The sequence below is a fragment of the Trachemys scripta genome, chromosome 17, assembly GCF_013100865.1.
Source record: "Trachemys scripta elegans isolate TJP31775 chromosome 17, CAS_Tse_1.0, whole genome shotgun sequence".
Lineage (NCBI taxonomy): Eukaryota > Metazoa > Chordata > Testudines > Emydidae > Trachemys > Trachemys scripta.
Genome location: NC_048314.1, coordinates 6,096,350 through 6,122,758, shown reverse-complemented (window position 1 = coordinate 6,122,758; position 26,409 = coordinate 6,096,350). Strand labels below are relative to the sequence as shown.

The 26,409-nt window shown below is 43.3% G+C and overlaps 1 protein-coding gene across 1 annotated transcript in view; it reads left to right on the top strand.

The window, feature by feature from the left end:
* The window catches only part of FKBP15 (FKBP prolyl isomerase 15), a gene marked incomplete in the record, with an annotated part of 70,050 nt that overhangs the window by 20,129 nt on the left and 23,512 nt on the right, over positions 1-26,409 (top strand). The window contains 12 exon segments of the mRNA XM_034793301.1: positions 1,279-1,353; positions 3,930-4,028; positions 4,595-4,744; positions 6,407-6,475; positions 8,319-8,462; positions 8,908-9,050; positions 9,703-9,751; positions 16,195-16,314; positions 16,661-16,763; positions 17,814-17,917; positions 24,553-24,643; positions 25,958-26,067. Coding sequence (XP_034649192.1) covers positions 1,279-1,353; positions 3,930-4,028; positions 4,595-4,744; positions 6,407-6,475; positions 8,319-8,462; positions 8,908-9,050; positions 9,703-9,751; positions 16,195-16,314; positions 16,661-16,763; positions 17,814-17,917; positions 24,553-24,643; positions 25,958-26,067 — 1,257 coding nt within the window.

The following is a 26,409-nucleotide window of genomic DNA, read 5'->3' as shown; positions in this document are numbered from 1 at the left end:
TTGTGGCACCTTAGAGACTAACAAATTTATTAGAGCATAAGCTTTCGTGGGCTACAACCCACTTCTTCGGATGCATCCGAAGAAGTGGGTTGTAGCCCACGAAAGCTTATGCTCTAATAAATTTGTTAGTCTCTAAGGTGCCGCAAGTACTCCTGTTCTTTTTGAGGATACAGACTAACACAGCTGCTACTCTGAAACTTGTTAACCTTTGTTTAACTATTGTTCAGTAAACCAGTGATGAGTGTACTTAATATTGCTAGATAGCTGCTGGCCTTTGCTACCTGATCCATTAGAGAATTGAGGAGATCTTTTCATCTTTTAGTGAACAAAAACCTGGGAAATTAATGTCAACTTTTAATGCAAAACTATGGCTGCATGGTTAATCTCTCAAAAATCAAGAAATATAAAAGTTATAGTTGAACACCCATCCTTTACCATATCCCTTGCATATAAGTAGTCTTATCAGCTGAATGGTTCATATGTTCTAAGGTCAGATGGAACTATTGTGATCATCCTTGTCCAGGGGTAGATAATGGGCAGACCACGGGCCAAATCCGGACTGCCATAAGCTTTTGAATGGACCCAAAAATCTTTTTATTTTGTTGTTTGTTTTCTCTGGAGTCTGGATCTTGACTATACCTTGGCCAAAAAATTTGGACCTTTACAAAAAAATAATTGATTACCCCAATCTAGTCTGACTTCTGAAGGTGAAATTACTTGCCTATGGTCACCCTGCAGGTCAATGATAGGGAATAGAACCCAGGTCTCCTGAATTCCAGTCTAGTGCTCTGTCTACTAGGCCACACAACATCTAGAGTAGACTGTGACCTGACCACAGGTCCTCTAGACAGCTCGCCACCCTTATAGCTGTGCTGTTAGACTGCAGACTAGGAGGAAGCAGAATACAAAACAAGAATCAAAGCTGATTTGGTGTAATCAAAGCAAGGTGCTTCAGCAAATGAATATTTAAGAGTTGTGAGGTGACTCTCCAGGCCAAGTACGTGTGTATGGAAAAGTGTTGAAAGTATACGCACATACTGCGCATGCTCTAATACAGAAGCGCATAGATTCATGCGGAGTACAGTACAACCTGCTATTTACATTTCAGCAGTTAAACTTCATTGCTTTGAATTCACCTACTGCTGGTGCATTTGGCAGACAAACTATGGCCCGAATGCTACTGTATCTCTCATAGTGCACACCAGAATTTCACAGATGTGTGGGGGTTAATTTTGTTTGTTTTTTTGTTTCCTCCTCCCTCCCTCCTGTGGAATCAAGTACAAGATTCTCCTTTATATCAATCAGCAGCAGCAGGTCACGGTTGCCAGGATCCATCCAGGGTTTGTGCTCACGGTAAGACTCTGCATTAGAAAATCTCTTTTTCGGTAGTCATATGTGTTTGTCTTCACTTAGACCTGGTCTACACTACAAATTTACATTGGTATAACTATGTAGTTCAGGGGTGGGGTGGGGGGAAAGCCCAGTGTAGGCAGCACTATGTCAACAGGCAGGCTTCTCCCATCAGCCTAGCTACCACCTCTCGGGGAGGTGGATTAACTATGCCAACAGAAGAAGCTCTCTCACTGACATAGTAGCATCTTCACTGAATCACTAGAGCAGTGCCGCTGCAATGTTTTAAGTGTAGACCTGCCCTTAAGCTTCTGGTACACTGTACTCTGTATAGCAGCTAGGAATTGTCACCTTCCCTCTCCTGAAATTTTGTCCTCTTAGCTATAGATTGTAAAGTCTTTGAGACAAGGCATGTGACTCAGGCCCTGTCTACACTAAAGGGAAAAGTCGATCTAAGCTACACAATTTGAGTTATGTGAATAGTGTAACTCAAATCGACATAGATATGCTTACCGCGGGCTCCACACTCCCATCGACTTCCCTTACTCTTCTCGATCAGGTAGAGTACAGGAGTCAACGGGAGATCGATTGTAGACAAGCCCTCATTCATGTTTTGTAAAATACAACATTCTGAATTCATGGTGCACAACTATTCTTTCTCCTCCTATCATAAAAAATCAAGGAAGTTTTTCAACAGTAGATCTCACAGCACTGTACAGTGGAGATAATCCTCATTTTACAGAGCAAATTACATTGCTTTGCTTTTCTTGTACACTTGCAATGGGATCAGAGAAACCCAAATTCACGTATGTCCTAGACTTTTCTTAAATGATTATGGGAATGGGGAAAAAAAATGCCGTGTCTGATGGAGAGAGGGCAAGAAAATGCCTGAGCTCTGTGTGAAATCTGACAGCATGTTTCTCTTTAGGTAAGAATTTGCTAGGTTTTTGCAAACCTTTCTGAAAGTTTCCTTTTAACTTTTCCTCCAATTTCAGAGAGAACCAGTGTCCTGAATAGGTTAAAAATAGCTATCAGTAACAAGTAGCAGGAAAGATGTCAAGCCACCTCCATCCCTTTATTTGATTTAAGAATAATTCCTCTCGCCCTTTAGCTCCATAATCCATTTTCAGCAAGTTTGTTTTACTACCCATGGACTGAAAGTGATTTATATCAGGTGTTTATAAACAAACATGGAGCCAAAGCAGTGATCTTACTAAAATGTTTTGCCAGTGCTGACGGCATGGGATCTCGGTAAGAAATTCTAAACTAGATTCTGTCCTGTTTTAATATTGACTTAACAACTATTGCCAAAACTTTCAAACCTGGTATCACAGATCCACAGGCCCTGGTCTATGCCCCAGCCTGTAACCAGTCTCTTGGGAGTGACTCCTTTAATGTATCAGGCCCCAAGGACCAGACAGTTTCTCCAAGACTGGGCCTACAGCAGCAGAGATCCTTGTCTCTCTCTTCATAGCTCCCTGCAGCCAAGTCCGACCCCTGCAGGAGGCTTGTAGTGTACCCCTTTGGGATGCAGTGCTCTCAGTGAAGATGTACAGTGACACAGGCAACCTTTTCAAAACAAGGTAACTATTTTAGTTGCCTGGCACACACACACAATCTGAAAATCCTTAGATTAGCTGGAAGAGGCAGAAGTTACATTGTAGTCCATCCTGGCCAAGCTGTGATGGACTCTATCCCTTGCTTTGGCTCTCTGTACCCATTTTTTGCCCAGGTCAGAGCTGCTATGTCCCTCCAAAGGGTAGCCCTTATTCCAACCACCTGACACCTCTTCCCCTTTGTTCTCCAGTTCAGTTCACATGTCCTGCCTGCTGGGGTTTCCTGGTGTTAAGTGTTGATTGTTCAGTTGCTGTGGGGGGAGGGTGTCTTCCACGGGGAGAGGGGTGTATCTCTGTCATCTTGGGTCCACTTTGTTGGTTTGGGTCAGTTTCAGCCGCTTCTTTTAATTACCTATTCAATCCATTCTGCCAGCTAGACTGCGTGCACACACATACCTGTGTCTTAGTCTGTCCTCAGAGCAAACTTAATCCTTTTCCTCCTACTGGGTAGCAATGTAAAGTATGGAGGGAAACAGAAATACACATAAGATTCATTTTTTAAAAAATGAAATTCATTTTTTAACTGTCACACTTGGGTGCCTAAAGTTAGACTCCTAAATTCATGGTTATGGACCCAAATTGAGATGGGCTGATTTTTTTCAGAAGTGCTGAGCACCTATTGGCTTCCACTGATTGTGGGAACCAAGTATGTTTTGCATCTCTGAAGATCAGGCTGCTCATACTCAACGGCCCAAATATAGATTTCCTAGTCTAACTTTAGGCATCGATTTTTAGGAAACTGTGGCTTATATGAAGAACTTTGTAAATCGTATATTTAGCAAGTTTTGACGCATTTTTCTTCAGGGTACAGATGCTCCCCGAGTTACGTAAACTCGATTTACACAAAGCCAAGCTTATGGAAAAAGTTCCGCAAGCTAGAAATAGGTGTGTTTTTAAAATCCAAATGCTTGAACTGAACACATATTTATAATTTTGATATGGGTCTGATTTCTTTTTCCATAGGTTCAGCCCAACAACTACAGTACATTTTATGATGATCAGAGACACAACTGGTCGATCATGTTCGAGTCAGAAAAGGCAGCCATGGATTTCAGTAAACAGGTAATCTTCTTAAGCCAGCAGACTGCCCTCTTGCACTAACTCTATCTATGCTGTTGGTGCTGTATCATGTTCAGAACAGCAAACAAAAATCATGGTTGCTCACAATTTGCTAAGCCGCATTCTTAATCAAAGCCCAGTTCAGTCTCATTTCCCCACTAAAGTAAAACTGAAATGCATATTGTAGCTATGTGAATGTGCTGCGCTTTGATTAGTTGGCATTCTGTTTGGTTCACTTGAATACAGGATAGCATGTCTCAAATTGTGATACTCCTACTTCTCTAGCGCTTTCATCCAAAGAAGTTAGTGTTTTAAAATGTTAATTAAACCCATCAACACGCTGTTGTGAGCGAAGTGGTTTTCTCATTGTATATATGAGCAAAGTGCTGCGTAAGGAGATGAAGCATCAGTAATGTTCATGTGTGTAAAGTATATCAGTAACACTCAGCTTCTTACCGATACAGTGAGAAATAAATCTGATATTACCTGTCTTCAGTCTAAGTGGAATTTATTGTGCTGCTGCAGCTGGCCACAGACAAAGGGTGCTAATGTTCGGACTTCCTTTGTAGTTATGCATTGCCAAATGCAACAGCAGCCCTTCACTGGACTCGGTACTGTACCAGGATCTCATTGTTGGAGAGGGGCAGGGATTGGAAGTAGGAGACTCTCTGGAGGTTGCCTATACCGGTTGGCTGTTCCAGAACAATGGGCTTGGACAGGTAAAGGGGCTTTTACTACTAGAAATGGGTTAATATTAACCCTTCTCAAATTAAGTCATTGGAAGAGACTTGTAATCTCAACACCATTGGATGGCAAAGTATTCTCTCCATCACAACTTTCTCTGAGGCATGCATGTCTCTTAGTTTGCCCTGAGAGCAAACTTATTCCTTTCCCTCCCTCCTTCCCCCCCCCCCCCCACTGGACAGTAATGCTAAATATAGGGGGAATTGAGCTACACATAAGATTTGTAAAAAAATTACAGAAAATTCCCTTCATAAATTCCTTTGAGTATTGAACAGTGAGGAAAGTAACTGGTTCCATATGTGTTCAGGAAAAGATGATTTGAAATTCTTGTGACTTATTTTTAATATCAAACATGGATATTTAACAAAAGAGCCATGAAAACAGAACTAATCATTCTGGCTTTGAAAATGTCTTGACCGGGCATCAAGTGTAACTTTTACATCTGCCATCAGAGCCTCCCTTCTCTAGAAACTTAGGAACGTTTGAAGATGTTACTCTTAAACCACAAGTTCTGCTTTGTTTAGTAATGAATTGGTTAGGAAAGTGCTTTGAGGGAGGTTGGGAGCTTCTTGTTCCTGCAAAGTCAGCTTCTCATGCTATGTGAGAAGAATGCTTTTCCTCCAATCCAGGCATCCAGATACATAGTCAATAAGGTGACTTCATTTCTTCTTTGGGAAGCAAGTCACTAGGATGTCAGCATAATGCGACACTCGCATAGTCCTGTGGCTCATGATCTCTGCCACTGTATAGAACAGAGATCGGCAACCTTTGGCACGTGGCCCATCAGGGTAAGTCCTTTGCGGGCTGGGCTGGTTTGTTTACCTGCTGCGTCCGCAGGTTCGGCCAATCACATCTCCCACTGGCTGCGGTTCGCTGTCCCAGGCCAATGGGGGCTGCGGGAAGGGCGGCCAGCACATCCCTCGGCCCGTGCCTCTTCCCGTAGCCCCCATTGGCCTGGGACGGCGAACCACAGCCAGTGGGAGCTGCGATTGGCCGAACCTGCCCGGTCCGCCAGGTGCTTACCCTGACGGGTCGTGTGCCACAGGTTGCTGATCCCTGGTTTAGAAGATCCAGGTCTAATTTCCTTTCCTTGCTGTAGGACACTATCATCTGTCCACTTAAACTGATGGTACTAAGAGTACTAAGATTATACAGTGGTATAACACTTTACAGAAGTTAAAATCTAGTTGTGTCTAGTAAACTCCCAGAGGTCACAAAGCTAGCAACAGGTGGCTGGGCCCATTGTACTATTGCTACGGCAATCTGGCTGTGTAGCATTTAATTTGATTCACTCTTCCCCAAGCTGTAGGACTTAAAGTTGCTTTTCAAGCCTGAGTCTCCAGTTACTGCACACCTACAAAACTGTCAATGTGCAGTTAGTTAGAAATTTGGGGCATGCTGCATTTTTGGTTGTTTTTTTTTCCCCCTCCCCCTTGATTAGCATTCATTTTTGAAGTTACCACATTAAGAGACACAAGTGGTGGTAGGTATTTATGAAATAAAGGACATTGTGCTTTTTTGTGTGTTTTTTTTACACATTATTTCCTAGTTTGAATACTGCGTTACAACTGCAAACTTCATCAGCCCCATGGTAGGAAATCCTAGTGATTGTACCCTGTTAACCTTCAATTCCATAGGTGTTTGATTCAAACGTCAACAAGGACAAGCTGTTGCGTCTGAAGCTGGGTTCTGGAAAAGTCATTAAGGTAGAACTTCTGGCATTTTACCTTAATCTTCTGTGTACTAAAGTCTCATAGATCTTGGAGGACTTCTGAAAGTTCTGTCTGGAGTCACACAAACCATAATAACTTCTATTGTATTTATGATAGTATGATAAAACTTGTGCTTGCTTGAAAGAAATTACTGACTTATTTTTTTAAATCTCTTCTTTCCTTGTTTTGCACAACATCTTGCATCTATACTTATTGCCTTCCCTTCCAATAACCAAGCCTCTTGTTCTCTCGGTAATAGAGAGCGAAGTCCATAGAACTTTCCTGTGCGGTAGAAAGGAAGCTGCCTGTTTGAAAATAAATCTTTATATCAGGAGGTTCCTTGATACTTTTCTGGTGGCAGCACTTCTGCCCTGCAAGGCTTCCAGAAAAGTAGCTTTCTTGTGAGGAAACTCGGTTCAAGAAGAATGTATTCTGTTATGTTCATTCATGTGTACAGATCACTTGAAGCTGTGCGGGGATTTTATGAAACTCCTCTGAAGACAACCTCAGCATCATGGCACCCCCTCTGGTCCATCAAACTGGTGCAGATCTGAGATTCTTTCATAGTCGGGGAGGAGGAGAGGGGTTTTTGGTCTGCTAGGGGCTTGTCTGTGCAAACACTTAGTTTGTGCAAGCTGGGGCATAAATCTACCCACACTAGCCTGCTGTGCCCGAAGTGTAAGTATCTGCATGGACCCTGCTGCTATTGACTACAGAACTGTTAATGCATGGCAGCAAGATCCACACATAGTGTATAGCAGGTTAGTGTGGGGTAGATTTACACCCCAGCTTGCCCATGAACTAAGTGTTTGTGTAGACAAGCCTCAAGATTTCAAAACCAGTTTTTCCCAATTTAAACTTTAATTACTGCATTAATAGTAATTTGTACTGGTCCTGTGGCAAGCTGGCACTAATTGAAGATGAATTCTGTCATCTGTCTGTTTAAATGCATATCTGCATGTTAATCCAGTAGCTGATATTGCTATAAGCGGACTTTTTAATTTGCTCCATTAACTTCTACATTTTTCTACCCATAATCAGTTTCCTTAAATGCTATGTCTAAACCTAAGGATAGCACTTAGTTGGCCAGATTACTAACATACAGCAGAAGTTACCAGAGGTTACTCTTTAAAGTATCCAAGTGTTGACCCATGAAAACTATGGCTATGTCTACACTCAAACCACTCCAGTAATACAGCTGCAGCTGTGCCGCTGTAGTGCTTAGTGTGTCCACTACCTATGCCAATGGGAAGGGTTCTCCTTTTTGTGTAGGTAATTAACCTCCCAGAGAGGCAGTACTAGGCTGATGGAAGAATTCTTCCATCAATCTAACACTGTCTTCCACTTGGGCGGGGGAGAGAGGGAGTTGGCATAGCTACGTCTCTCAGGGCTGGGTTTTTCACATCCCTGCAAGACGTAGCTATGCCAGTATAAATTCCCAGTGTAGACCAGCCTTGAGTTACTAGACAAGGCTTCATCCAAGCTTCTGGAAACCAAATAGAGGTCCTGGAGGCTGGCTGCATCTCCATATTAAAGATGGCAGAAGGTGCAATCTGTTCCACTGTTTGTATGTTAGGTGTTGTCTTCTGATGCCTAGAAATTAATATTGATACTCTTAATTGGATATCATGGGTCCTCTACTCTAAGGGTTTTTTATCCTAAATGGAGCAATGCTGTATCCCCAGGGCTTCACAAGAAACTTTTCAATATGCATACTGGAACCTTTATAACCTGGCCTAGAACAGCCTCACCAGAATGATTGCAGATATTTTTGTGTCAGTGAGTCAGACTGCTGCTTACAAATCAACTTTCTCTTTTGTATTTCTGAAACGTAAAGGGTTGGGAAGAAGGGATGATGGGGATGAAGAAAGGGGGGAGACGACTTCTCATTATTCCTCCAGCATGGGCTTATGGGTCCCAAGGAGTAGCCAGTCGTATTCCTCCTGATTCCACCCTGGTTTTTGAGGTGGAAATTAAGCGGGTGAGTGTCTCCTTCCAAATATATTTTTGTACATCTGGTTTGGGCTGTTGGTTGGCAACACTTCTGTCATTTCTACCTGTAAAGTAACAACGCCCCTGTACATGAGAATTACAACATAGTTAGAAGCCTCTATATACCCAGTAAAATATCAGGATAAGTACAAAAATATATCTGCATTACTAAGACCCATCTGATTTGAAGTATCTTTCTTCCACTTGCATTTAAGATGTCCAGGAAAAAATTAAAAACTTGATGAAGGCTAGATTTTGAGTGAGATGGAGAGGGAAACTTCAAACCTATAGTTCTTAAATAGATGTAAATTTTTACTCTGTAGCAAATGTGTGATGAACAAAACATTGGCCAGAATGAAGCAGAATACTAGAGAGTTGTTTCAGGACCCAGAAAAACAGGTCTGTGTGTAATACCTTCATCATGGTTTTCTTAGGTGAAGCTGGTAAAGGAGTCTGGCTCTGATGGGCAGAGTATTGGTTCTAGGGATTCTTCTGCATCTTCCCCAGTACCCAATTCAGACAGCTTCTCCATGGACCCTGTCGGATTGCCTCCTTTGACAATACCTCTGAAGCCTGGGTAAGAAAATTAAGGAAGCAGAATGAGTTCAGAGTTCCTAGAACTTAGTATTTGTGAAAATATCTGTAAGACCCAAACTGATGGCAACCCCTCTCTTGGTATTGACATCTCCTCATCAACTATTGGGAGTGGAGCACATCCACCCTGACTGAATTGGCCTTGACAACACTGATTCTCTACTTGTAAGGTAACTCCCTTCTCTTCACGTGCCAGTATATTTATGTCTGTATCTGTAATTTTCACTCCATTCATCTGAAGAAGTGGGGTTTTTTACCCATGAAAACTTATGCCCAGATAAATCTGTTAGTCTTTAAGGTGCCACCGAACTCCTCATTATTTTTGTGGCTACAGACTAACACGGCTACCCCTCTGATATTTATCATCAATGACTTGTGTATTTTGCAATTCCACAGTCATGGAATTTGCTACACAATAGTGGTACAGAATCTAAGCTGTCATATATGGTTACAAATAGCTTTCCAAACATGAAGTGTTGAAATATTTTATGATGGAAAAGTGAAGTTTTGCTTGTGGGGACTACAGTTGACGGGTATGTTCAACAATTTAGAGATGTAGCGTACTCTTCATCAGTTCTTCAGAGATTTTTTTTTTCTAACTTTAATCCCACCATATACTTGTTTCCTCTCTGCAGAGAGCCAGCTGTTCGGGCCAAGTCTAACTCTATAAGTGAACAACTAGCAGTAAGTATTGCTTTAGTTAATGTGAAACATACACAGGAATGTCCAAATATTTAAGTCATGCCCAAATTATTAAAATGCATGTAAGCAAAGCATTATCTCTTTAACACTTATATTGTGTTATTACCCAGAAGCCTCACTTGGGATCAAAGCCTAGTTTTGCTTTGTGCTGTACAAACATGGGAAGACTTAGTCTTTGTCCATTCAGAATTAAGATTGAAACTTTGTCCTTAAATGAACAGCAAGAGTCTTATACTGAAAACTAAGCTCCCTGGATCACCAGTGGAATGTTTTAGGGTTTATGCAGCCTGAAAAGATAGATGGATAACTTTTGTCTGTGTGTAATATACAAGCACCCTGGGGTTCATGATTTCCTTAGAATAGCCAATAACCTCTGCTCTTGAGGGAATTCTGCACCAAAAAATTAAGTTATGCGCACAATATTTTAAAATTCTGCACATTTTATTTGTCAATAAATGAATGTGGCTCCAACATGGCAGTGGGGAGCACAGGCCACTGGCTGCATTGAGGTGGTAGATCACCCCAAAACCCCCACCTCACCTGCTATAGAGGCTAAGCCCAGCAGGATCCAAATGTAGAGGGACTTTGTGGGGGGGGATCCAGGTGTGGGGGTGAGAGGTTTTGGTGTGGGGCAATCTGGGTACAGGTGGCTTAGTGATGAAAGTGATTGGGGGTGGGGGGGGTCTGGCTGGGTGGAACTTGGTGGAGGGGGAGTGGTGCTTGATGGAGTGGGGGTGTAGGTGGTTGGGATCGGTGGAGTGGGGGTCGGCGTTCAGCTGCAGAGTCAACGGAGCCAAGACAAATAGTCTCCTTCAGCTGGGCAGCTCTGCGCTTGCAGAATGAGGGGGGCAGTGGCATGTAACCTTGTGTGCCCCCCATGCCTTGCCTCTGTTTGGAGGGGGACAGTTCCCCCCAAAACTGTACCCATGGTCACGCCCTCCCCCCCAGCTTCTCTGCTGTTTTCTGCAGGGAAACATGGGAAATCTGCAGGGGGGAGGAGGGAGATTTTCTGCAGGCATGCAGTCCTGTAGAATCCCCCCTGCAGTAAACCTCATGGGAGCCTGAAACAACTCTGTCCCCTGGGTTCAGGGGCTTTGTCATCACTGACATTTTCAAAGAGAAACACCAGTCTTAACTCCTCCTTCGCGTCTCTGTGGCCTCTCATTTGGTAAATTCTTTTAAGATGTTGCATCTCTCATCCTGTTAATGGTTAGGGGCATCTTCAGTAGCTCCATTCTTTAGAAAAGCTTTTCATTTCACCTTGTCCAGTAGCCTGAAGGTTATCACTTGAGGGTCTGGTTCCCTCCCACTTCCCTGGATGAGGCCATGTCTATTGGAGTTAAGGCAACAGTTTCAGCCTTTTATCTGACTTGCTTGATCCTCTACAGGCATTTTAGGAGAGCTTGAGGATTTCCCTGTCATTTTTAGTTGTGATGTGGGGAACTCAAGGACATATGGGTCTATATGCTTTTTTAAAAACATTATTTGTACAAGGGCCCTTAAAGGATAATTTTGTACAGTATTTAAGGGCTTAGTTTCTTTGGCTCTGTGGGTGCTAATAGAATTATAACGGTCTTCTCATATGTAGTGATCAGATACCATGGTGATAGTCAACTTAATATACTCCTTGCTATCCATTTTATTTTTAGGCCCTCAGAAGTAAAGTTTGTTAGCTGCAATAGTGTGCGGTGGTCTCCTATGTGCTACAGAATAGAATGGGCTACTGTCAAGAAATCTGGGCTCCTTTGTATCCCTTATGCAGATGGAGCACAGCCATAGAATGAAGGAGCTGGTTAACTTTCAAAATCAGTTTTAGGAGTTCAGGCATGAAACTCTCCATCTTTTGCAGTGTTGTTGTAGCCATGTTTGTCCCAAGCTATGAGAGAGACAATGTGGAATATTATCTCATCTCTTATTGGACCAACTTCTGTTAATGAAAGAGACGAGCTTTTGAGTTTCACAGAGCTCCTCCTCAGATCTGGAGAAGGAAACCACAGTGTCCAAGCTAAATACAAGGTGAGACAGATTAAGCATAAGGGATTCACACCTGTTGTAGAAGACAACTTAAAATTAATACCTCTGCTGTTGTAGGACAATTGAGAATTCGTAGGCAGCAGAGTGTTACAAGTTGTTGTAATGGGCCATAAAACCAGTCTCTCTGTCAAGTCCATGTTCTTGAGTGTCCTGCAGAATTATGAATTTAAGGTCCCAAGCTCGTGTGGTGAAGGTGTCTTGCAGGTTTCCTTTAAGGATGAGGACTGAAGTCAGATATGGAGTGATTGCTTTGTGAAAAATATTTGCCAGTTGGTGATAGGGTGTTTTGTGTCTTATCATTTTTCTGCATGAGTTCTTCTGAGAGCGTGATGACTGTCTAGTTTCACCTATGTAGCTGCTGTTGGGGCATTTGATGCACTGGATGAGATACACACATCTATCACAACATGTGGTGTGAGCCCTATGAATCTAGAAAGATGTGTTGTGTGGGATATTGATTATTGTAGTGGAGATATGGCTGCAGGTTTTGCATCTATTATTTTGGCAGGGTCTGGTGCAGCTTTGAGTTGGTGTGTCCTGGTCTGTGGACAGCTTTCTTCTGATGATTTTAGAGAGGTTGTGTGGGGTAGTCTGAAGGCCAGAAGAGGGCATTCTGAAAGAAATATTTCCTGAATGTGGTCCCCATCAGGTATGGGTTGTAATTGTTTGATACCCCATATAGGGTCTAGTGTGGGGTGGTAGATGACAAGTAGGGATGTGCATTGGTGGGTTTTTTCTGTATTGAAGCAGGTTCTCTTGTTGTATGTGGGTGGACTGTTCCATGTTGCAATCTACTTCTCTGGTGAAGTGTCCTTGTTTTATGAAGGTGGTTTTAAGTGTGTTAAGATGTGTATCTCAGACTTCCTCCTAAGAGCATATTCTGTGATATCGGAGTGTCTGTAGATAACAGATTTCTTGATGGGTCTTGGGTGGTTACTGGATTTTTGAAGGTAGGTGTGGTGATCCTTGGATTTCCTGTGTATAGTTGTCTGTAGGGTTCCATTGCTGAAGCTTATCATGGTGTCCAGGAAGCTGATGTTGGTGTGGAAGAACGAGTTTAATAGATGGGGGAATGTGGTCACGGTGGTTGAAGCTGTAATGGAAACTATGAAGGAGTTTGTTGTCTGTTAATTTTAGAGGATGAAAATATCATTGATGTATCTCAAGTATAGTACTGATTTTGTGGTGCGTCTTTCTGAAAGCTTTTCCTCAGTACCCCATAAAGAGATTGGCATAGTGGGGAGCCATCCTAGTACCCATGGCAGTTCCCATGGTATAGACTAAGTGTTTGTTAAATGTAAAGTTATTATCAGTGAAGATAAAGTGGATGAGTTTGGCTATGTTTGGGTTGGATTTCTGTGTATGGTGCATTGTCTTGTAGATGCAGTAACTCCTCACTTAATGTTCCAGTTAACGTTGTTACATCGCTGATCAATTAGAGAACGTTTGTTTAAAGTTGCACAATTCTCCCTTATAACGTTGTTTGGCAGCCGCCTGCTTTGTCCACTGCTTGCAGAAAGAGCAGCCCGTTGGAGCTAGCTGATGGGGAGCCTGGAACCAGGGTGGACCAGCACCCCCCATCAGTTACCCTAAGTTTTGTGTGGCAGCCATCCAACAGGCTATCAATTGGTGGGCAGTTCAGGTATCCCTTCCCCCACTGTCATGTGCTGCTCCTGCCCTCTGCTTTGGAGCTGCTCCCGGGAGCCTCCTGCTTGCTGTGCAGTGAGGTGGGGAAAGAGGGGTGCTGATGTTAGAGTACCCCTTCCCCCTGTTCCTGTACCCCATCTCTACAGAGCAGGGATGGGGCAGGACAGGGCTCAGGATGGAGGGAGCTTGCTGGCAGCAGCTGCTGTCTCAACTTGCTGATCTACAGTAACTCCTCGCTTAAAGTTGTAGTTATGTTCCTGAAAAAATGCGACTTTAAGGCAAACAATGTTCAGCAAATCCCATTTCCCCATAAGAATTAATATAAATAGGTGGGGTTAGGTTCCTGGGGAAAAAATGTTTTTCACCAGACAAAGACTAGTGTGTATACACACACACACTCTCTCTCTCTCTCTCTCTCTCTCTCTCTACGTTTTAAACAATTCATCGCTGTGTACCAGTATTAATGATTGTGAAGCTTGGTTGAGGTGGTGAAGTCAGAGGGTGGGGTATTTCCCAGGGAGTGCCTTACTGCTAAATGATGAACTAGCAATTGGCTGAGCCCTCAAGGGTTAACTCATTGTTAATGTAGCCTTACACTCTACAAGGCAGCACGAATGGAGGAAGGGGAGACAGCATGGCAGACAGACACACACCCTGTCTGTGTGAGAGCGAGAGAGAGATGCACATTGCTCCTTTAAGTATGCTGACCCCACTCTGAGTACACTGCCTTTTTAAGTTAATCAGCAAGCTGAGATGGCAGCTGCTGCCAGGAAGCTCCCTCCATCCTGAGCCCTGTCATGTCCCCCCTGCCCTCCCCATATGGAAGATGGGGACACCTTGACATTAGCACCCCTCTTCCCCTCTCCCCACCCCCCGCACAGCAAGCAGGAGGCTCCAGGGAGCAGCTCCAAGGCAGAGGGCAGGAGCAGCACATGGCAATGGGGAGAAGGGACCTCTGAACTGCTGGCAATTGATGGCAATTGATAGCCTGCTGGGCGGCTGCCACATCGGGAACAGGGGGCTGCAGGTCCACCCTGGTTTCAAGCCCCCACCAGCTAGCTGCAACAGGCTGCTCTTCCTGCAAGAAGTGGACAAAGCAGGCAGCTGCCAAACGACATTATAAGGGAGTATTGCACAACTTTAAACAAGCATATTCCCTAATTGATCAGTAATGAACCAACATTAAACGGGATGACTTTAAGTGAGGAGTTACTGTACTTAAAAAAGCAGTGTACTTAGAGTGAGGTCAGCGTACTTAAAGGGACAATGCAGGTCTCTCTCTCTTACACACATGGGGAGTGTGTGTGTTTCTCTCTCACACACACATGCTCCCCCACCCCCCGGCACTTTGGAAAGTTGAGGGAGTGCTGTTCTTCAGTGGGATAACATGGGTTCTTCATCACGTTCCGTTTCCACAGGGAATGTTTGCAGCCACTGCCATTCTGTGTCTCCTCCCTCCATTCGTGCTGTCTTCATGAGGCTACATTACATTAACAACACTGTGTTAACTTTTGAGGGCTCAGACGAGTGCTAGTTCATCATTTAGCAGTAAGGCATTCCCTGGGAAATATCCCACCTTCTGACTCCACCACCTCAACCAAGCTTCACAGTCATCATTACTGTGTACAGTATTAAATTGTTTAAAACGTACACACATACATACACAGTATAGGTGTGTGTGTGTGTAGTCTTCTGTCTGGTGAAAAACATTTCCCTGGAGCCTAACCCCCCCCCCCCCATCTCCTCCCATTTACATTCATTTCTATGGGGAAATTGAATTTGCTTAACATCGTTTCACTTAAAGTAGCATTTTTCAGGAAAATAACTACAGCGTTAAGCAAGGAGTTACTATCTTTGAGGCAGGCAGCAATTCCATCATGATGATGGTTTTGGTGTATAGGGAGATTGACATCCGTGGTGGCAAGGATGGTGTTCTAAGGGAGGTTGTTAATGTCGTGGAGTTTCTGGAGGAAATCAGTTGTGTTCTGAAGGAAACTGCCCCTTGTGTGGTGAGTGTTTTGAAGGTGGCTTCTGTGAGTCCTGATATTCCTTTGGCTAGATATGATTGGCTTGCCTGGGTTCCCTTGTTTGTGTATCTTGGGAAGCATGTAGGAGGTCCCTAGAATGTGGTCCCTGGAGTATGAGGTGGTAGAGTTGTTTCAGGAAAGATCTGATTCCCTTCAATTCCTGTGTGAATTTTCATAATGTGAACACTCGGTATCTGATCTGTCATGTTCTCAAAGAAAATCTGCACACCTTCAAAAGCTATGCTGCAACATGTGTGAACCCCTTATGCTTAACAATCTGTCCCACCTTGTATTTAGCTCGAAAACTTTGGTTTCCTTGCTCAGACCTGAGGAAGAGCTCTGAAGTTCGTCCCATCCACCAACCGAAGTTGGTCCAATGAAAGATATTACCTCATCCAGCTCGTCTCTTTCTATCTTGTTAATGTGTTTGTACAATAGATAGCCATACAGTACTCATGACTGTAAAAACAGTATATTAACTCCTATTCTCTCTTTAGTTAAAGTATTATCTAAAGGACGAAAAGATCTCAGGAATTCTCTAAATACAGAGACTTTCTTCATTTGATAGATGGAAAAGACTGAACAAAGCTCCTGCAACTGAGTCAGTATATAATTCTGTGCTCTATAGAACCATAGTAATCCGGGTTAGTGTCAAGAGGGCACTGAAAAACGGGTTAAAACATATGGAGGCAATGTAATTGCAAATGTTTCTTCCAGAATCCTGATGTAGCAAAAGCAAAGCTGATTTCTCGGATGGCTAAAATGGGACAGCCTATGCTACCTTTCCTTGCAGGAACAGCAGGCACCCAGCTTGACTCCAGTGACTCAGAAATAGAGGTGCGTCACCAGGCACTAATGTTCCTTAAAATGTAGGATTTGATATACATTCTAGGCAGTACAAGAACTACTGCTGAGTGCACAGTGGCTGCTCTGCCTGCCTGCAGGGTGACTGCTGTCAGTGTCTCGCTTGTGCCTTTTTGAAGCTCATGGGGACAGCTTGTATGATTGGAACTGTTGACATTCAGTTCCACATGAGGCTAGCATTCCTGTCAAGCTTAAATTCCCTGTCTATACATGGGTGCATTGCTGTTAATTATATCTTGTCTTAGGAATGGCTTTGCATCCAAACTTTTGACTAAGTTGTTAGCTCACTAATACTGATTGAAATTTGGGAATGTTTTAGGACCCAAATACATTGAGAGGAACAGCACAGCCTGTCTCTTCATCCCCCAAGAGACCTTTCTTGCAGCCAGCTCATGCAGTACTGCCTCAGTTGACGACGCAAGGTAATGAATTGGTCTGCTTGGGTTTGAGAAACTGCAGTCATGGACTGGCATGTTTAACCATTTTCTGCTGCATGAATTGTGTGTTCCTTTAAGGAACTGAAAAGAGGATGTGACTTGTGAGTGACCCTCCCATCACTCAGCTCTCCAGGTGGACTATTTCTTGTACCCAAAGGCTGAGTTATTGAGTGTATGTGTTCACTGCAGTGTTGGTTCTAGTTATCTGCACTGAAGTTACTTCTCATGAGTTAGTCTAGCTTGAGTGGAAGAGGACCGCAAAGCAAAGTAACATTTGAGCTGCTTATGTCCACAGTGGCACTGCACTTGTTTGTGTCACTAAGACTTCGGGGGGGCACATCCCATCACTCGCTGAGCTGCTGTAGGAATTTTCCCAGTAGATTGTGGGATAATGTCTGTCCTTTCTGTGTACATGAGGGTGAGAAGGGGAATTATGGGAAGGCATTGGAGGACTTGTAGCACTCAAGTGGAGCTAGCTGGCTTCCACATTGCAGAGTTGTCATGTTAGCAGCTGAGTTGTGTTCACCTTTACCTCCTGGCAGGCCAGATAACTTGAGTTAAAAGCACTACCACACTTGAGTTCAGCATTTCTGTGTGTGGAGGGAACTCAGGTTAGGGGCACACTCTTGCTTACTTGGAAGTAAAGATGGCCCCTTAATCTCCATCATACAGATTTGCTTAGGCAGGATTGTGGGCAGTCTCATAGAATATCAGGGTTGGAAGGGACCTCAGAAGGTCATCTAGTCCAACCCCCTGCTCAAAGGGGGACCAATCCCCAATTTTTTGCCCCAGATTCCCTAAATGGCCCCCTCAAGGATTGAACTCACAACCCTGGGTTTAGCAGGCCAATGCTCAAACCACTGAGCTATCCCTGCCCCCCTCTCACATTAGCCTTGGTCTGTTCAGTGACTGTAGTTACATGAATCATGTAGGGGTCCCATACACTTATGTCAAGTAACTTAAACAACTGAAACTGACTGTCAGCAACAAAGGATAGACTTACTGTGCTAAATATCTTCTCTTGTTCCTTTTCAGTACCTCAACCATCTGTTTCTGGGCTCCAAGTGCCCTCTGCTGCCTTAATGCCTGCAACCCTCCAGCCCCATTCAGCTCTCTCTGGAAGTGCACAGAGCTTTCAGGTATTGAAATCAAACTAGTGGAGACCTCTGATGCTTCTGATGGCAGCGCTCCCTTAGATGTATGCTCTTCTCCATTGTTGGGAAGAGGGGATCCACAACTGGAATAGAGGAGCCACATAAATAAGGAGCCGTCTCACCGAACTGAAGGATGTTGAAAAATCAGAGGGTTCAGGGAGAGAGCCACAAGGATAATTAAAGAACATAAGAACAGCCATACTGAGTCATACCAAAGGTCCATCCAGCCCAGTATCCTGTCTGCTGACAGTGGCCAATACTAGGTGAACAGAACAGTCAATCAGCGACTGATCCGTCCCCTGCCATCCAGTCCCAGCTTCTGGCATTCAGAGGTTGAGGGGGACACACAGCATGGGGTTGTATCCCTGACCATGGTGGCTAATAACCATAGAATCGTAGGAGTGGAAGGGACCTCGAGAGCTCATCTAGTCTAGTCCCCTGCACTCGTGGCAAGACTAAGTATTATCTAGACCATCCCTAACAGGTATTTGTCTAACCTGCTCTTAAAAATATCTAGTGATGGAGATTTTGACAACCTCCCTAGGCCATCAATGGACCTATTCTCCTTGAACTTATCGAACTCTTTTTGAACCCAGTTATACTTTTGGCCTTTACAGCAACCCTTGGCAATGAGTTCCACATGTTGATAGTCCATTGTGTGAAGAAGTACTTCCTGCCCATTAATTTCATTGGGTGACTCCTGGTTCTTGAGTTATATGAAGGGGTAAACAACATTTCACAAATGGTGTGGTGAAAATGAATAAGGATTTTATATACCTCTGTCATATTTCCCCACCCACCCCCACCCAGTCTCTCTTTCCTAAGATGAAAAGTCCCAGTCTTCTTAATCTCTCCTCATACGGGCGCTGTTCCATACCTCTAATAATTTTTGTTACTTTCTCTGTGCTTTTACCAATTGTAATATCTTTTTTGAGATCAGGTGACCAGAAGTGCATACAGTATTCAAGGTGTGGGCATACCATGGATTTATATAGTGGGTATTATGGTATTTTCTGTCTTACTATCTATGCCTTTCCTAATGGTTCTTAACATTGTTAGCTTTTTTGACTGCTACTGCACATTGAGCAGAACTTTTCAGAGAACTGTCCAACATCTCTTTCCTGAGTGGTAACAGCTAATTTAGACTCCATCATTTTGTGTGTATAACTGGGATAATATTTTCCAATGTGCATTACTTTGTATTGAATTTCATCTGCCATTTTGTCATCCTTTGTAACTCTTTGCAGTCAGCTTTGGACTTAAGTATTTTGAGTAATTTACTATTGTCTGCAAACTTTGCTACCTCACTGTTTACCCCTTTTTTTAGATAATTTATTATTATGTTAAACCGCACTGGTCCCAGTACAGATCTTTGGCAGACCATGCTATTTTACCCCTCTCCACTGAAAACTGACCATTTATTCCTATCTGTTGTTTTCTTTCAACCAGTTATTGATCAATGAGAGGACCTTCCCTCTTGTCCCATGACTGCTTACTTTGCTTATGAGTCTTGAGCAAGGGATCTTATGAAAGGGTTTCTGAAAGTCCAGGTACACTATATCCACTGATTCACCCTTGTTGACACCCTCCAAGAATTGTAATAGATTGGTAAGGCATGATTTCCCTTTACAGAAGTCATGTTGATTCTTCCCCAATATATTGTGTTCATCTGTGTGTTCAAGAATTCCAATCTTTACTATAGTTTCAACTAATTTACTGGGTATTGAAGTTAGACTTGCTGACCTGTAATGGCCCGAGTCACCTCTGGAGCCTGTCAACTGATGCAGAAACTGATTTAAGTGATAAGTTACATACCGCTACCACTCTGAAACCTGATACCACATTTAGTAGTTTTGCAGTTACATATTTGAACTCCTTCAGGACCAGATGGTATTCATCCAAGAGATCTGGTGACTTATTACTCTTTCATTTACCAGTTTGTTCCAAAACCTCCTCTATTGACACCTCAATTTGGAACAGTTCCTCAGACTTGACATCTAAAAAGAATGGCTCAAGTGTGGAAATATCCCTCACATCTTCTGCAGTGAAGACCAATGCAGAGAATTCATTTAACTTCTCTGCAATGGCCTTGTCTTCCTTGAGTGCTTCTTTAGCACTTCGATCATCCAGTGGCCCGCTGATTGATTGTTAGGCTTCCTGCTGATGATGTACTTACAAAAACTAACAGCAATTTTTTTTGTGGGTTTATTTTTATTTTAATTTTATTTTTCTCATTGCTCTTCAGATTTGTTTTTGGCTTACCTAATTATACTTCCACACTTGATTTGCTAGAGTTTTTTTCCTTTCTATTTTCCTCATTAGGTTTTGATTTCCAATTTTTAAAAGTTGTCTTTTTGTCCCTAACTACATCTTTTACTCTCTTTAGCCATGGCAGCTTTTTTTTTATCTTCTTATAGTTGGAACCTCTACTGTAGTGTTTTTTAAAAGTTTTACATGCAGCTTGCAGGTATTTCACTCTTATGACTGTTCTTTTTAATTTCCATTTGACTAGCCTCATTTTATGCAGTTCCGCATTTTTGAAGTTAAACTATGGTGGGTTTCTTTGGTATTTTTCCCCTTACAAGGATGTTAACTTTATTACATTATGGTCTCTGTTACTTAGTGGTTTAGCTATACTCACCTCTTGGACCAGATCCTGTGTTCCACCTATCTGTTTCCACCACCCCTCAGTTTAAAAATGCCTCTAGAGATTTTTTAATTTTACATGCTGTTATTCTGGTTCTGTTTTGGTTTAGGTGGAATCCATCCTTCCTGCATTGGCTCCTCCTTTCCCAAAAATGTCCCCAACTCCCAATAAACCTAAATTCCTCCTCTGAACTCCGTCTCATCCACTCATTGAGACCCGGCAGTATTTCCTGTCTAACTGGCCCTGTGTGTGGAGCTGGAAGCATTTCAGATATGCTACCATGGATGTCCTGATCTTCAGTCTCTTACCTAGCAGCCTAAATTTGGCTTCCAGGATATCTCTTCTACCTTTCCCTATGTGATTGGTACCGACTTGTACCATGACCACTGGCTCATCCCCAACACTGCACATTGGCCTGTCTAGATGTCTTGAGAGGTCCTTGACCTTCACACTGATCAGGCAACTTACCATGTGGTTTCCTCAGTCATCAAAACCCAACCATCTATATTTCTAATACTCCAGTCCCCCAGTCAGGCTCTCTGAAGTAACTCATGACTGTGAGTGCCAACCTCAGGGCAGATTGGGGTTTGTGCCCGGGTTTATAACAATCAGTAGTGTGTTCTTCTATTAGATTTCACCAACCAGGTGTCAAGTGTGAACTTTTCAAGCACTATAACAGCCTTAATGTGGAGTCACAGACTGTCTCGTTGGGTATTCTGGTTTATCTTGCCTTTGTAATAGATGGCACCTTACACCAAAAAGCAACAGAAGGTCCTGTGGCACCTTTGAGACTCCCAGAAGTATTGGGAGCATAAGCTTTGTGGGTAAGAACCTCACTTCTTCAGACGCAAGTAATGGAAATCTCCAGAGGCAGATATAAATCAGTGTGGAGATAACGAGGTTAGTTCATTCAGGGAGGGTGAGGTGCTCTGCTAGCAGTTGAGGTGTGAACAACAGGGAGGAGAAACTGCTTCTGTAGTTGGATAGCCATTCACAGTCTTTGTTTAATCCTGATCTGATGGTGTCAAATTTGCAAATGAACTGGAGCACAGCAGTTTCTCTTTGGAGTCTGGTCCTGAAGTTTTTTTGCTGTAAGATGGCTACCTTTACATCTGCTATTGTGTGGCCAGGGAGGTTGAAGTGCTCTCCTACAGGTTTTTGTATATTGCCATTCCTGATAGCTGACTTGTGTCCATTTATCCTCTTGCATAGTGACTGTCCAGTTTGGCCAATGTACATAGCAGAGGGGCATTGCTGGCATATGATGGCATATATAACATTGGTGGATGTGCAGATGAATGAGCGGGTGATGTTGTAGCTTATCTGGTTAGGTCCTGTGATGGTGTTGCTGGTGTAGATATGTGCGCAGAGTTGGCATCGAGGTTTGTTGCATGGGTTAGTTCCTGAGTTAGAGTTGTTATGGTGCGGTGCGTGGTTGCTGGTGAGAATATGCTCAAGGTTGGCAGGTTGTCTGTGGGCGAGGACTGGCCTGCCTCCCAAGGTCTGTGAAAGTGAGGGATCATTGTCCAGGATGGATTGTAGATCACTGATGATGCGTTGGAGAGGTTTAAGCTGAGGACTGTAGGTGATGGCCAGTGGAGTTCTGTTGGTTTCTCTTCTGGGCCTGTCTTGTAGCAGAAGGCTTCTGGGTACACGTCTGGCTCTATTGATTTGTTTCTTTATTTCCTTGTGTGGGTATCGTAGTTTTGAGAATGCTTGGTGAAGATCTTGTAGGTGTTGGTGTTGGCCTCTGTCTGAGGGGTTGGAGCAGATGCGATTGTACCTCAGTGCTTGGCTGTAGACGATGGATCGTGTGGTGTGACCGGAGTGGAAGCTGGAGGCATGAAGGTAGGCTTAGCAGTTGGTGGGTTTTCGGTATAGGGTGGTGTTAATGTGGCCATCGCTTATTTGTACGGTGGTGTCTAGGAAGTGGACCTCCCGTGTAGATTGGTCCAGGCTGAGGTTGATGGTGGGGTGGTAGCTGTTGAAATCATGGTGGAATTCTTCCAGGGTCTCCTTCCCATGGGTCCAGATGATGATGTCATCAATATAGCATAGGTAGAGAAGGGGCATGAGTGGACGAGAGCTGAGGAAGCGTTGTTCCAGGTCAGCCATAAAAATGTTGGCATATTGTGGGGCCATGCGGGTGCCCATAGCGGTGCCACTGGTCTGGAGGTATATATTGTCACCAAATTTGAAATAATTGTGTGTGAAGATAAAACATTGGCCAAACTGGACAGTCACTACGCAAGAAGATAAATGGACACTAGTCAGATATCAGGAATGGCAATATACAAAAACCTGTAGGAGAACACTTCAACCTCCCTGGCCACACAATAGCAGATGTAAAGGTAGCCATCTTACAACAAAGAAACTTCAGGACCAGACTCCAAAGAGAAACTGCTGAGCTCCAGTTCATTTGCAAATTTGACACCATCAGATCAAGATTAAACAAAGACTGTGAATGGCTATCCAACTACAGAAGCAGTTTCTCCTCCTTGGTGTTCACACCTCAACTGCTAGCAGAGCACCTCACCCTCCCTGATTGAACTAACCTAGTTATCTCCACACTGATTTATACCTGCCTCTGGAGATTTCCATTACTTGCATCTGAAGAAGTGAGGTTCTTACCCACGAAAGCTTATGCTCCCAATACTTCTGTTAGTCTCAAAGGTGCTACAGGACCCTCTGTTGCTTTTTACAGATTCATACTAACACGGGCTACCCCTCTGATACTTAACAATATTCAGGTTATTCGCAGTGCTAAAGGACCAGTCACTTACCTCAGGGCAATTGTACCTCAGATTTGAAACCAAAGACAATGCTTGTAGCCAATCCTAGAATGCTGACTAAAGATTTATTAATTAAGGGGAAAAAAAAAAGAGAATTATTTACAAGGTTAAAGCAGGTAAGCATATGCACACAAATGAGAGATAGTGTTAGATTCCAAAAGGTAACAGTAGTTGCTATAATATAGAGCTTGCATATGTCCTTTAGGGCTAATCCAAGCCAAGCAGATGGGGATCCCTTGCTTATGCTAGAAATATTGCCCTCTCTGAATTCCAGGGAGCATAGTGATAACAATTTTCTTCTTTTCAGGCATTTTGATCCCTTTACCCCAGAGTACAAGCTGTGATGGGATGAGGGCTTGTGTATGTCCCCTTTTGATGGGGAACAAATATTTAACAATGAGCTCTTCAATCTGATAGAATGGTGTAACTGTCCAATGGCTGGCAGGTGAAGTGAGATAAATTCAAGACTTTCATCCTCCTCAACAGCACAGAGGCTGTCATATGGGGAGTGGAACTTCTCTACTGTGTCCTGAGAGTCTCCTCTATGTGCCTCTCTGTCTCCTTTAGCTCTTCCAGTTCAGCCACTCTAGTCTCAAGAGCCTGCACTTGCTCTGAGGGCTATCTGCCACTTTCCCACAAGGCAGGTAATAATACATGCCGTATTCAGTGCAATAAACTAGATAGCCCCTACTCTGCTGCTGGACTTGTGCCTGTATTATTTGTACTCTTGGCGGGGGGGGTTTTGTTGATGTTTTTTGTGGGTGGAATGTTAATTGGCCTAAATTTAGAGAACGTTTACTAGGTGTATCCGGCTCTCACACTCCCTTGCAAAACTCCTGTTTTGGACTAAATGGAAAGCCTTTGCGTTAATAGCATTTGTGACCCCCAAATGCTTCAGTTCACTTACGTTGAGTGAGGAACGCTTGTCAGGAGAAAATTTATTTGGGTTTTGTGGTGGTCATCTCTAGGTAGGACAGAAGTGAATGGGTTTTATTCTTGTTCTTCTTTAAAAATGGCTTCATTGGCATTTGCTGTTTTAGCATCCGTTTTGAGACTATTTAATCTACAGATGCTCCACTCAGACCTTCTTTCTCAAACTTCATCCATAACAGAAATTATAGTGAGTAGCGTGTAACTGAAACTGTTAGAACAAAACAAAATGAAGTGTCTTCTTCCCTTAGCCGTATGCAGAAATGGCATATGCCTATTCACAAACTGCAGCTGCTTCCCAGCTCCAGCCTGTAGGACAGATGTATCCATCACCTTTCCAAGGTATGTCAGGAAAATGTGCACCATATGAAATCTCTCAGCTGCACTGATGCACTGTAAATATTTTTTTGTAATAAATATCCACACAGGACTGGAAGCAGACATACACCCGTCCCATTCAGAACCCTTACATCTGCTGGCTCAGTTTTATGTTGTGCCATGTTATTTTTTTAATGTCAGATAAGGACAAATGATTCTTAATAATTCAAATTTCGACACTGCCCCGCAAGGTGCACTCAGGGGAGGGACTAATATGGGCAAAAAAATTCCTAAGATCTATTCCCGAGTGTGCACGTGGCTAGTGACTCTTTAACATAGTCACTTGTTAAATTTCATTATAAATTATTAATTGTTTATCCTATTCCATGTGGTTGTCATTGTGGCTGCCAAATGTTTAATCTATAAATTCCTACATGGGAACAAATATTTAACAATGAGCTCTTCAATCTGATAGAATAGTGTAACAGTCCAATGGCTGGCAGGTGAAGCGAGATAAATTCAAAGTGGAAAAATATGCCATACATTTTTAACAGTGAGGATAATTAACCATTGGAACAATTTCTCAGGGGTCGTGGTAGGTTCTCTATCATTAGCAGTCTTTAAATCAAAATTGGATGTTTTTCTGAGAAATGCTCTAGGGCCAGTGGTTCTCAACCAGGATTCCAGGGCCCACAGGGAGGCTGCAAGCAGCTTTCAGGAGGGCTGCCAAGCAGGGCTTGTATTAAACTTGCTGAGGCCCAAGGCAGAAAGCCGAAGCCCCACCGCAGAGGGCTGAAGCCTGGGGTCTGAGCACCACCACCCAGGACTGAAGATGAAGCCTGAAAAAGTTAGCTTTGTGGGGGGCCCTGTGGTGTGTGGCCTCAGGCAATTGCCTTGCTTGCTACCCCCTAACGTTGGCTCTGGCTTTTGTATGCAGAAAAACAGTTGTGACACAGGTGGGCTGTGGACTTTTTATAGCAGGGGGAAGATGGGGGGAGTAAAAGGTTGAGAATCCCTACTCTAGGGATTATTTTGGGGAAGTTCTCTGGTCTTTGTTACACAGGAGGTCAGACTAGATGATCACAATGATCCTTCTGGCCTTGGAATGTATGAATTGCTGTAAACAAGTCCCATTGATTTCCTGCCATTATAGACCTGGTTTCTTATAGTTAAAGCAATAACATGTCTTGTTTTCTAGATCTTCTTAATCACTGACCTTTAGGAAGATGGCAGTCCCTGTAGCTGCCAGGCTTTGAACGCAGACCAATGCAAATACTTCTGCTTCTGTGGTGGTCTTTTTGCCACGCTAACTGGTCACCTCTCTCCTTCCCTTTCTAGCACCTAGTGATGTTACTTCATTCTTGATGACAGAAGCTCGACAACATAACACTGAAATCCGAATGGCTGTTAGCAAAGTAGCTGATAAAATGGATTATCTAGCTGCCAAGGTAATGATATAGTCCTGGCAGTAAAGGAGAGAGACCTGATGTGGAGGGGGCTTGTTCACAAGGGGATAAAGCCACTTGCCCTTCTCAGCCATATAGTGCCTCAGAAGTAGGTGTTCTGTTGAAGAGTTCAAGCTGCTGTGTTTAGCTTGTACATTATGCAGTAACTTAACCATATAAAGGTGGAGTTTTCACTAATTATACTTCACATGCAATTTGACTACTATAAAAAAAGCCCAGTTGCAGTAAGATGATCCTCATGAAGGAGCTGTCTATTATGATCGTACACTTAGTGCCTCACATCCGAGGAACCCACAGCCCTGCACAAGGTGGCATGGCTGTAGT